Genomic DNA, 13,827 nt, shown 5'->3' with positions numbered 1-13,827 from the left:
TAAATCGGCCATTGTCCGGAACCAAACGGCTTACCGCCACCAACGCCATAAAGGATATAAATCGGCCATTGTCTGGAACCAAACGGCTTACCGCCACCGACCCCATACAGGATATAAATCGGCCATTGTCCGGAACCAAACGGCTTACCGCCACCAACGCCATAAAGGATATAAATCGGCCATTGTCTGGAACCAAACGGCTTACCGCCACCAACGCCATAAAGGATATAAATCGGCCATTGACTGGAACCAAACGGCTTACCGCCACCGACCCCATAAAGGATATAAATCGGCCATTGTCCGGAAATACCGGCTGACTATCCTAATTCTAATCCAAACCAGTCTTATAATGGATACGGACTGACCACCACCTGACTGAGAAAGCCTGATAACCTTACCCTAATCAGCATGATAAAGGATATGGAGGAGACATATATGTCAAAAGTATAGCCTTTGGATGTCAATGATGTTGGATGACCTCCACTTTAAGGAGTTATCTTTACTTTAGGGTACATTGATGAAAAATGTGAGCTTTTCAACCAATTCTCTTAACAGTTAGAGTGAGGGGTTTTGATACAGACTCAATCGACCTCTTGTGTCAGACACTGTACATTTTGGTATCTGCCAATAGATCTACATCAGGCACCATATGTTTTCATTACGTAGGGTATTTAGGTGGCGTGGAGACGTGACTGTCGAAAAAGAAGGACGGAAACTATAAACAGTTAGCTGAGATAGTTCTGAGTTAAAACATGACAGCAGCACTTGTTTACTTTAGAGTTTATTGTGTTTTGTAAGATATCGCTCCGGAATTAGTACATATGAGTTGTTTACGATGTTATTATGTCACGTGGTAATGTGGTTGGGCTCAGGTGTCGCTTGTCCAGAAAACATAGTTATACGTCTATCAGCAGCAAGCAGCGAGAAATTCCAATCACCAGGGGCAGCTGGTGTACAATGTAGTTTGTTTGTTTTTAAAGGGATAGTGATATATACTTTGGTTTGGTATCTTCTCCCGATTCAGCATGTGTTTTGTGTTTGATGTTCTGTAGCAAGTTTAGTTCACCTTAAGATAGCCTCAAACGTTTGTTTGAAATAACAGGACCGTTTTAAACATTGAGTCTAGTCTAGTATCACACACTCAACGACATAGAACCGCCAATGATATAGGCGAAGTAAGGGAAAGGGTTTCTTTCTTCTCCTCTTTTTGTGTTTACAGTCACAAGTAATTTGCCCTCGTGTCTTAACACTGTGAAGTAATTTGCCCTTGTGTCTTTACAATGTGAAGTAATTTGCCCTAGTGTCTTTACAATGTGAAGTAATTTGCCCTTGTGTCTTTACAATGTGAAGGAATTTGCCCAAGTGTCTTTACACTGTGAAGTAATTTGCCCTATTATCTTTACACTGTGAAGTAATTTGCCCTTGTGTCTTTACACTGTGAAGTAATTTGCCCTTGTGTCTTTACACTGTGAAGTAATTTGTCCAAGTGTCTTTACAATGTGAAGTAATTTGCCCTTGTGTCTTTACACTGTGACGTAATTTGCCCTTGTGTCTTTACACTGTGAAGTAATTTGTCCAAGTGTCTTTACACTGTGAAGTAATTCGCCCTTGTGTCTTTACACTGTGAAGTAATTTGTCCAAGTGTCTTTACACTGTGAAGTAATTTGCCCTTGTGTCTTTACACTGTGAAGTAATTTGCCATTGTGTCTTTACACTGTGAAGTAATTTGCCCTTGTGTCTTTACACTGTGAAGTAATTCGCCCTTGTGTCTTTACACTGTGAAGTAATTCGCCCTTGTGTCTTTACACTGTGAAGTAATTTGTCCAAGTGTCTTTACACTGTGAAGTAATTTGTCCAAGTGTCTTTACACTGTGAAGTAATTTGCCCTAGTGTCTTTACACTGTGAAGTAATTCGCCCTTGTGTCTTTACACTGTGAAGTAATTCGCCCTTGTGTCTTTACACTGTGAAGTAATTTGTCCAAGTGTCTTTACACTGTGAAGTAATTTGCCCTATTATCTTTACACTGTGAAGTAATTTGCCCTTGTGTCTTTACACTGTGAAGTAATTTGCCCTTGTGTCTTTACACTGTGAAGTAATTTGCCCTTGTGTCTTTACACTGTGAAGTAATTCGCCCTTGTGTCTTTACACTGTGAAGTAATTCGCCCTTGTGTCTTTACACTGTGAAGTAATTTGTCCAAGTGTCTTTACACTGTGAAGTAATTTGCCCTATTATCTTTACACTGTGAAGTAATTTGCCCTTGTGTCTTTACACTGTGAAGTAATTTGCCCTTGTGTCTTTACACTGTGAAGTAATTTGCCCTTGTGTCTTTACACTGTGAAGTAATTTGCTCTTGTGTCTTTACACTGTGAAGTAATTTGCCCTTGTGTCTTTACACTGTGAAGTAATTTGCCCTATTATCTTTACACTGTGAAGTAATTTGCCCTTGTGTCTTTACACTGTGAAGTAATTTGCCCTTGTGTCTTTACACTGTGAAGTAATTTGTCCAAGTGTCTTTACACTGTGAAGTAATTTGCCCTAGTGTCTTTACACTTTGAAGTAATTTGCCCTATTATCTTTACACTGTGAAGTAATTTGCCCTTGTGTCTTTACACTGTGAAGTAATTTGCCCTATTATCTTTACACTGTGAAGTAATTTGTCCAAGTGTCTTTACACTGTGAAGTAATTTGCCCTTGTGTCTTTACAATGTGAAGTAATTTGCCCTTGTGTCTTTACACTGTGAAGTAATTTGTCCAAGTGTCTTTACACTGTGAAGTAATTTGCCCTTGTGTCTTTAAACTGTGAAGTAATTTGCCCTTGTGTCTTTACACTGTGAAGTAATTTGCCCTTGTGTCTTTACACTGTGAAGTAATTTGCCCTTGTGTCTTTACACTGTGAAGTAATTTGCCCTTGTGTCTTTACACTGTGACGTAATTTGCCCTAGTATCTTTACACTGTGAAGTAATTCACCCTTGTGTCTTTACACTGTGAAGTAATTCGCCCTTGTGTCTTTACACTGTGAAGTAATTTGCCCTAGTGTCTTTACACTGTGAAGTAATTTGCCCTTGTGTCTTTACACTGTGAAGTAATTTGGCCTTGTGTCTTTACACTGTGAAGTAATTTGCCCTTGTGTCTTTACACTGTGAAGTAATTTACCATTGTGTCTTTACACTGTGAAGTAATTTGCCCTTGTGTCTTAACACTGTGAAGTAATTTACCATTGTGTCTTTACACTGTGAAGTAATTTGCCCTAGTGTCTTTACACTGTGAAGTAATTTGCCCTAGTGTCTTTACACTGTGAAGTAATTTGCCCTAGTGTCTTTACACTGTGAAGTAATTTGCCCTAGTGTCTTTACAAAGTGAAGTAATTTGCCCTAGTGTCTTTACACTGTGAAGTAATTTACCCTTGTGTCTTTACACTGTGAAGTAATTTACCCTATTGTCTTTACACTGTGAAGTAATTTGCCCTTGTGTCTTAACACTGTGAAGTAATTTGCCCTTGTGTCTTTACACTGTGAAGTAATTTACCCAAGTGTCTTTACACTGTGAAGTAATTTGCCCTAGTGTCTTTACACTGTGAAGTAATTTGCCCTAGTGTCTTTACACTGTGAAGTAATTTACCATTGTGTCTTTACACTGTGAAGTAATTTGCCCTAGTGTCTTTACACTGTGAAGTAATTTACCATTGTGTCTTTACACTGTGAAGTAATTTGCCCTAGTGTCTTTACACTGTGAAGTAATTTACCCTATTGTCTTTACACTATGAAGTAATTCGCCCTTGTGTCTTTACACTGTGAAGTAATTCGCCCTTGTGTCTTAACACTGTGAAGTAATTTGCCCTTGTGTCTTTACACTGTGAAGTAATTTGCCATTGTGTCTTGACACTGTGAAGTAATTCGCCCTTGTGTCTTTACACTGTGAAGTAATTTGCCCTTGTGTCTTTACACAGTGAAGTAATTTGCCCTTGTGTCTTGACACTGTGAAGTAATTCGCCCTTGTGTCTTTACACTGTGAAGTAATTTGCCATTGTGTCTTTACACTGTGAAGTAATTTGCCATTGTGTCTTTACACTGTGAAGTAATTTGCCCTAGTGTCTTTACACTGTGAAGTAATTTGCCCTTGTGTCTTTACACTGTGAAGTAATTTGCCATTGTGTCTTTACACTGTGAAGTAATTCGCCCTTGTGTCTTGACACTGTGAAGTAATTTGCCCTTGTGTCTTAACACTGTGAAGTAATTTACCCTAGTGTCTTTACACTGTGAAGTAATTTACCCTATTGTCTTTACACTGTGAAGTAATTTAACCTATTGTCTTAACACTGTGAAGTAATTTACCCTAGTGTCTTTACACTGTGAAGTAATTTACCCTTGTGTCTTTACACTGTGAAGTAATAACACTGTGAAGTAATTTGCCCTAGTGTCTTAACACTGTGAAGTAATTCACCCTTGTGTCTTTACACTGTGAAGTAATTTGCCCTTGTGTCTTTACACTGTGAAGTAATTTGCCCTTGTGTCTTTACACTGTGAAGTAATTTGCCCTTGTGTCTTTACACTGTGAAGTAATTTGCCCTTGTGTCTTTACACTGTGAAGTAATTTGCCATTGTGTCTTTACACTGTGAAGTAATTTGCCCTATTGTCTTTACACTGTGAAGTAATTTGCCCTTGTGTCTTTACACTGTGAAGTAATTTACCATTGTGTCTTTACACTGTGAAGTAATTTGCCCTTGTGTCTTTACACTGTGAAGTAATTCACCCTAGTGTCTTTACACTGTGAAGTAATTTGCCATTGTGTCTTTACACTGTGAAGTAATTTGCCCTTGTGTCTTTACACTGTGAAGTAATTTGCCCTTGTGTCTTTACACTGTGAAGTAATTTGCCATTGTGTCTTTACACTGTGAAGTAATTTGCCCTATTGTCTTTACACTGTGAAGTAATTTGCCATTGTGTCTTTACACTGTGAAGTAATTTGCCCTTGTGTCTATACACTGTGAAGTAATTTGCCCTTGTGTTTTTACACCGTGAAGTAATTTGCCCTTGTGTCTTTACACTGTGAAGTAATTTGCCCTTGTGTCTTTACACTGTGAAGTAATTTGCCCTTGTGTCTTTACAATGTGAAGTAATTTGCCCTTGTGTCTTTACACTGTGAAGTAATTCGCCCTTGTGTCTTTACACTGTGAAGTAATTCGCCCTTGTGTCTTTACACTGTGAAGTAATTTGCCCTTGTGTCTTTACACTGTGAAGTAATTTGTCCTTGTGTCTTAACACTGTGAAGTAATTTGCCCTTGTGTCTTTACACTGTGAAGTAATTTGCCATTGTGTCTTTACACTGTGAAGTAATTTGCCCTTGTGTCTTTACACTGTGAAGTAATTTGCCATTGTGTCTTGACACTGTGAAGTAATTCGCCCTTGTGTCTTTACACTGTGAAGTAATTTGCCCTTGTGTCTTTACACAGTGAAGTAATTTGCCCTTGTGTCTTGACACTGTGAAGTAATTCGCCCTTGTGTCTTTACACTGTGAAGTAATTTGCCATTATGTCTTTACACTGTGAAGTAATTTGCCATTGTGTCTTTACACTGTGAAGTAATTTGCCCTAGTGTCTTTACACTGTGAAGTAATTTGCCCTTGTGTCTTTACACTGTGAAGTAATTTGCCATTGTGTCTTTACACTGTGAAGTAATTCGCCATTGTGTCTTGACACTGTGAAGTAATTTGCCCTTGTGTCTTAACACTGTGAAGTAATTTACCCTAGTGTCTTTACACTGTGAAGTAATTTACCCTATTGTCTTTACACTGTGAAGTAATTTACCCTATTGTCTTAACACTGTGAAGTAATTTACCCTAGTGTCTTTACACTGTGAAGTAATTTACCCTTGTGTCTTTACACTGTGAAGTAATAACACTGTGAAGTAATTTGCCCTAGTGTCTTAACACTGTGAAGTAATTCACCCTTGTGTCTTTACACTGTGAAGTAATTTGCCCTTGTGTCTTTACACTGTGAAGTAATTTGCCCTTGTGTCTTTACACTGTGAAGTAATTCGCCCTTGTGTCTTTACACTGTGAAGTAATTTGCCCTTGTGTCTTTACACTGTGAAGTAATTTGCCCTTGTGTCTTTACACTGTGAAGTAATTTGCCATTGTGTCTTTACACTGTGAAGTAATTTGCCCTATTGTCTTTACACTGTGAAGTAATTTGCCCTTGTGTCTTTACACTGTGAAGTAATTTACCATTGTGTCTTTACACTGTGAAGTAATTTGCCCTTGTGTCTTTACACTGTGAAGTAATTCACCCTAGTGTCTTTACACTGTGAAGTAATTTGCCATTGTGTCTTTACACTGTGAAGTAATTTGCCCTTGTGTCTTTACACTGTGAAGTAATTTGCCCTTGTGTCTTTACACTGTGAAGTAATTTGCCATTGTGTCTTTACACTGTGAAGTAATTTGCCCTATTGTCTTTACACTGTGAAGTAATTTGCCATTGTGTCTTTACACTGTGAAGTAATTTGCCCTTGTGTCTATACACTGTGAAGTAATTTGCCCTTGTGTCTTTACACCGTGAAGTAATTTGCCCTTGTGTCTTTACACTGTGAAGTAATTTGCCCTTGTGTCTTTACACTGTGAAGTAATTTACCCTATTGTCTTAACACTGTGAAGTAATTTACCCTAGTGTCTTTACACTGTGAAGTAATTTACCCTTGTGTCTTTACACTGTGAAGTAATAACACTGTGAAGTAATTTGCCCTAGTGTCTTAACACTGTGAAGTAATTCACCCTTGTGTCTTTACACTGTGAAGTAATTTGCCCTTGTGTCTTTACACTGTGAAGTAATTTGCCCTTGTGTCTTTACACTGTGAAGTAATTTGCCCTTGTGTCTTTACACTGTGAAGTAATTTGCCCTTGTGTCTTTACACTGTGAAGTAATTTGCCATTGTGTCTTTACACTGTGAAGTAATTTGCCCTATTGTCTTTACACTGTGAAGTAATTTGCCCTTGTGTCTTTACACTGTGAAGTAATTTACCATTGTGTCTTTACACTGTGAAGTAATTTGCCCTTGTGTCTTTACACTGTGAAGTAATTCACCCTAGTGTCTTTACACTGTGAAGTAATTTGCCATTGTGTCTTTACACTGTGAAGTAATTTGCCCTTGTGTCTTTACACTGTGAAGTAATTTGCCCTTGTGTCTTTACACTGTGAAGTAATTTGCCATTGTGTCTTTACACTGTGAAGTAATTTGCCCTATTGTCTTTACACTGTGAAGTAATTTGCCATTGTGTCTTTACACTGTGAAGTAATTTGCCCTTGTGTCTATACACTGTGAAGTAATTTGCCCTTGTGTTTTTACACCGTGAAGTAATTTGCCCTTGTGTCTTTACACTGTGAAGTAATTTGCCCTTGTGTCTTTACACTGTGAAGTAATTTGCCCTTGTGTCTTTACAATGTGAAGTAATTTGCCCTTGTGTCTTTACATTGTGAAGTAATTCGCCCTTGTGTCTTTACACTGTGAAGTAATTCGCCCTTGTGTCTTTACACTGTGAAGTAATTTGCCCTTGTGTCTTTACACTGTGAAGTAATTTGTCCTTGTGTCTTAACACTGTGAAGTAATTTGCCCTTGTGTCTTTACACTGTGAAGTAATTTGCCATTGTGTCTTTACACTGTGAAGTAATTTGCCCTTGTGTCTTTACACTGTGAAGTAATTTGCCATTGTGTCTTGACACTGTGAAGTAATTCGCCCTTGTGTCTTTACACTGTGAAGTAATTTGCCCTTGTGTCTTTACACAGTGAAGTAATTTGCCCTTGTGTCTTGACACTGTGAAGTAATTCGCCCTTGTGTCTTTACACTGTGAAGTAATTTGCCATTATGTCTTTACACTGTGAAGTAATTTGCCATTGTGTCTTTACACTGTGAAGTAATTTGCCCTAGTGTCTTTACACTGTGAAGTAATTTGCCCTTGTGTCTTTAAACTGTGAAGTAATTTGCCATTGTGTCTTTACACTGTGAAGTAATTCGCCATTGTGTCTTGACACTGTGAAGTAATTTGCCCTTGTGTCTGAACACTGTGAAGTAATTTACCCTAGTGTCTTTACACTGTGAAGTAATTTACCCTATTGTCTTTACACTGTGAAGTAATTTACCCTATTGTCTTAACACTGGGAAGTAATTTACCCTAGTGTCTTTACACTGTGAAGTAATTTACCCTTGTGTCTTTACACTGTGAAGTAATAACACTGTGAAGTAATTTGCCCTAGTGTCTTAACACTGTGAAGTAATTCACCCTTGTGTCTTTACACTGTGAAGTAATTTGCCCTTGTGTCTTTACACTGTGAAGTAATTTGCCCTTGTGTCTTTACACTGTGAAGTAATTCGCCCTTGTGTCTTTACACTGTGAAGTAATTTGCCCTTGTGTCTTTACACTGTGAAGTAATTTGCCCTTGTGTCTTTACACTGTGAAGTAATTTGCCATTGTGTCTTTACACTGTGAAGTAATTTGCCCTATTGTCTTTACACTGTGAAGTAATTTGCCCTTGTGTCTTTACACTGTGAAGTAATTTACCATTGTGTCTTTACACTGTGAAGTAATTTGCCCTTGTGTCTTTACACTGTGAAGTAATTCACCCTAGTGTCTTTACACTGTGAAGTAATTTGCCATTGTGTCTTTACACTGTGAAGTAATTTGCCCTTGTGTCTTTACACTGTGAAGTAATTTGCCCTTGTGTCTTTACACTGTGAAGTAATTTGCCATTGTGTCTTTACACTGTGAAGTAATTTGCCCTATTGTCTTTACACTGTGAAGTAATTTGCCATTGTGTCTTTACACTGTGAAGTAATTTGCCCTTGTGTCTATACACTGTGAAGTAATTTGCCCTTGTGTCTTTACACCGTGAAGTAATTTGCCCTTGTGTCTTTACACTGTGAAGTAATTTGCCCTTGTGTCTTTACACTGTGAAGTAATTTGCCCAAGTGTCTTTACAATGTGAAGTAATTTGCCCTTGTGTCTTTACACTGTGAAGTAATTCGCCCTTGTGTCTTTACACTGTGAAGTAATTTGTCCAGGTGTCTTTACACTGTGAAGTAATTCGCCCTTGTGTCTTTACACTGTGAAGTAATTTACCCTATTGTCTTTACACTGTGAAGTAATTTGCCATTGTGTCTTTACACTGTGAAGTAATTTGCCCTTGTGTCTTGACACTGTGAAGTAATTCGCCCTTGTGTCTTGACACTGTGAAGTAATTTGCCCTTGTGTCTTTACACTGTGAAGTAATTTGTCCAGGTGTCTTTACACTGTGAAGTAATTTGTCCAGGTGTCTTTACAAAGTGAAGTAATTCGCCCTTGTGTCTTGACACTGTGAAGTAATTTGCCCTTGTGTCTTTACACTGTGAAGTAATTTACCCTAGTGTCTTTACACTGTGAAGTAATTTGCCCTTGTGTCTTTACACTGTGAAGTAATTTGCCCTAGTGTCTTTACACTGTTGTGTTGTTTTCTCGTTTGACGCATAATGATTACATTGTACTCGGCAATAAGTTGTATGGGAGAATCCAGTTTCTTCTATATTGCTGTCCCCAAGCCTGTAATAGCAGGAACATATGGCAGCAATGACGTCATAACGTCAGGTCTTGTGGATGTTTCCTTGCGGGTGTACAATCTTATTGAACAAACTATTCTGGTAAATCGTGGTACGTCCACTACATTTTGGCTTTTATGTGCTTTTGTTCGTAAGCTTTATAAATAACATGACTGAACACGTGTTAAAGATTTATGGCATTTCATTGAATGCTTGGCATAAGATATTTATAATGCTGAGAGAACATCAGAGCGTAGTATATTGTTTTCATATCTTTTCTAATACGCTTTTCAGTCGGACAAAACGTGAAGTTTTGAATCGTACAACAGACTTTGTGGAACTCTTCAATGTGTAAACTGAGAAAATCCAAGCCTTGCCTCCTTGATCGTTTAATTCAGTACTAGTGTTTGAAGTATGTATGCATACGTTATAGCCAGCATTCCAAATTAATGTGCTTTTTCTAAAGTTTGTTGAAGTTAATATAAAACCTACAATTAGCTAGACTTGTGGTTTTAAATTGGGTTTGAAATTGTGACTTTTACAGGGTCCGTATCAGTCACTACTGATGATCCATATTGTCTAACAAATGATTAGTTTTACTTGAGTCCTTAGTGCAAAAATGTACAGAAATATACAGCTGACCTGGCTGTGTTTATGTAATATACATCAAGTACCAACTAGCTATACAGTTGAAATATAGCTCAATGATTGCTCAGTTTCTCTGAGTAATCCTACATTATAACTACAAAATACCTAAACAGAGAGCTACATTGTATTTAACAGAACAGAATAATATCCACTAGCGGATCCAGGAGGGGGTCCTGGGGGTCAGGATGAGGAAAATTTGTTATAGCCTTAAAAAAACTTGTAAACCTATGTCAACCACCCCCGGAAATCTTACCCCCGAAATATTGCAAAATTTGCTATAATTATTCATTTTCCGAAATTTTGGCCCCCCAGACCCTCTCGCCAAAAAATTTCGGCTCGCATTACCACTAAATTTCTGGAAGGGAAGCCTTACTCGGGCACATCTGCCTCAGTACTCTACCGTAAGTTATCAAATACACAGTACAATACTTTGATATAGGGAAGCCTTATTCAGGCACGTCTATATATGTATCATTACCTTCTTGTCCAGCCTTATCGCGTCTGCAGGTCTATGTCTGACGAAGATGTGAACCTAACTAGCTTTATTTATTTATTTATTTAACGGGTTTTACGTCCGCTATTACGCCCTTGCGGGCTTACTGCTGTTATGTGTGTGTATGGACATGACTCAACACAGATCAACAGTAATACCGTGTATTCACTTGAGGTCATTTACATCAATGTTTATATGCCGCCATGCCAGTCGGAAGAGGCCAGAACGAGGCTCGCTATAGTCTATATCACATAAGTGATTGTAGTCCGTTTCAATAAACTAGTACACAACAACTGCGACCTAACTATGTTGATGTTGATGTTGCTGGTTTAAAGTCTCGATTTAGGTTACAACCTCTACTCGCGACTCTAGGTTAGAACACTAGTCCGGGGTGACTGTTAGATGTTGTCATTTGGTGTTCCCCTCCTCCTTTCTCAACACGGGCTTGGGACCGGCTACGGCGGAGTTACGACCTAACTAGCTTCGACCGTCGCCTTATATACTCTCAAGGAAACTAGCGCCCCCTATTATAAAATCGGGATCGTTAGAAAGCTTCTAAACCTCCTAGATATATAATTTACAAACGTCTACTTGACGTTGAGACTAATAAACAAAGTGGAAGACGGACAGTCCGGAACGACAGGTAACACAGCAGTGGGTTCACCACAAAACGTTTTTAAGTTTATTTTTTGCACTTTCACATGTATGAATGTTCATTAAATGTATGAAATATGAAAGTGATTAAACATTATTTTACATGTGAGTGTTGTATGACTGTCACGGATCACAAACGCTTCTTTGCTTTAAGTGAAAATCATATTGAAGATTCCAGCGATGACTGACACCTTTGATTTTGACCTCATAATTTGATATTATTAATATGAATAGCTTCTCTATAATAATACTTTAATGTTCAAGAGCAATTTCTAAACTAGAGTTGGTATTTTCTGAGTTCATTTACTTTACACAATGGACACCGCAGTAATTATTACACATGCTTTGGAATATATCTGGACACCGCAGTAATTATTACACATGCTTTGGAATATATCTGGACACCGCAGTAATTATTACACATGCTTTGGAATATATCTGGACACCGCAGTAATTATTACACATGCTTTGGAATATATCTGGACACCGCAGTAATTATTACACATCCTTTGGAATATATCTGGACACGGCAGTAATTATTACACATGCTTTGGAATATATCTGGACACCGCAGTAATCATTACACATCCTTTGGAATATATCTGGACACCGCAGTAATCACAGAGGCAGATACCTTTTTTTTAGACCTGTATCAAAATCGCTCACAGTAATCAGAATTGTCAGCTTTATAGGCAAAATGTAACTTGACAAAGATGACTTTTGGCGTTCAAGAGGAAGCATAACAAACAGTATTGAAATTTAGATTACGTTATTGATTATAATTTCAATGTCCACACTGACTTGTGACATTTGGTGACCTATATACTGACCTTTGGTATACTTTTACAGCATTATACTGTACACACATGGAACCTATACCAAATTGATATGACTTTATAACAAATCCGAACTGTGACCTTTGGTGACCTATATATTAATAACTTCACAATGTTGTAAGGAGGCAGGGGTAAGGATAAGAATGGGTGGCCTGTTTGATGTGACCTACATATATACCTTTGGTATTATCTTACAGATAATGTAATCATCTCTTTAATTTTACCTTGTAACCTTATTAACACTATGTACCTTTCTCCTACACGGTTATCCCTCTACAAATTAAGACAAACTACCTAATCCCTCTACTCATTACGACAAACTACCTAATCCCTCTACACATTAAGACAAACTATATAATCCCTCTACACATTAAGACAAGCTACCTAATCCCTCTACACATTAAGACAAGCTACATAATCCCTACACATTAAGACAAACTACCTAATCCCTCTACACATTAAGACAAACTACATAATCCCTACACATTAAGACAAACTACATAATCCCTACACATTAAGACAAACTACCTAATCCCTCTACACATTAAGACAAACTACCTAATCCCTCTACACATTAAGACAAACTACCTAATCCCTCTACACATTAAGACAAACTACATAATCCCTACACATTAAGACAAACTACCTACTCCCTCTACACATTAAGACAAACTACCTAATCCCTACACATTAAGACAAACTACCTAATCCTCTACACATTAAGACAAACTACCTAATCCCTCTACACATTAAGACAAACTACCTAATCCCTCTACACATTAAGACAAACTACCTAATCCCTCTACACATTAAGACAAACTACATAATCCCTCTACACATTAAGACAAACTACCTAATCCCTCTACACATTAAGACAAACTACATAATCCCTGTACATTAAGACAAACTACATAATCCCTCTACACATTAAGACAAACTACCTAATCCCTCTACACATTAAGACAAACTACATAATCCCTTTACACATTAAGACAAACTACCTAATCCCTCTACACATTAAGACAAACTACCTAATCCCTACACATTAAGACAAACTACCTAATCCCTCTACACATTAAGACAAACTACATAATCCCTCTACACATTAAGACAAACTACCTAATCCCTCTACACATTAAGACAAACTACCTAATCCCTACACATTAAGACAAACTACCTAATCCCTCTACACATTAAGACAAACTACATAATCCATCTACACATTAAGACAAACTACATAATCCCTGTACATTTTTTCTTTCAGGGTGAGCGTATAAATATGATGTGTGGTTTCGGAAAAACAAATAAAACGGTAAGTAACTACAATCTAATCCCGTACATCAGTATTAGATTGTTATTTTCTAGGGATGTTATGACGTTCTGATCACCATTAGAGTCGAGTTTTAATTTGTTGATAACTTGATCATTCCTTTTATGCTTGCTAGTAATTTGCGATTGTTTAAATCAATATCTAATTGGGTTTAATCAGGTCTTTTTAAAGAATCAATTTTTAAAGAATCAATTCAAACAGACATTTTGAACCATGTGGACCAACCATGTAAATCTGTGTCATCAAGTTTGTCTGAGTGTTGTGACCGGAAGTGGAACCATAACTGATAGATCTATATTGGGTA

At 37.7% G+C, this 13,827-nt stretch overlaps 1 protein-coding gene across 1 annotated transcript in view; it reads left to right on the top strand.

Moving 5' to 3' along the window:
• Positions 1 to 13,505, top strand: part of LOC117338804 (tetraspanin-33-like) — a gene marked incomplete at its 3' end in the record, with an annotated part of 84,315 nt that extends 70,810 nt beyond the window's left edge. The window contains 1 exon segment of the mRNA XM_033900156.1: positions 13,458 to 13,505. Within this exon segment, the coding sequence (XP_033756047.1) occupies positions 13,458 to 13,505 (48 nt within the window).
• Between the last annotated feature and the right edge of the window lie 322 nt (positions 13,506 to 13,827).

This window comes from Pecten maximus, chromosome 12 (genome assembly GCF_902652985.1).
Source record: "Pecten maximus chromosome 12, xPecMax1.1, whole genome shotgun sequence".
NCBI lineage: Eukaryota > Metazoa > Mollusca > Bivalvia > Pectinida > Pectinidae > Pecten > Pecten maximus.
Note: the sequence above shows the minus strand (reverse complement) of the source record. Positions and strands in the feature narration are given on the sequence as shown.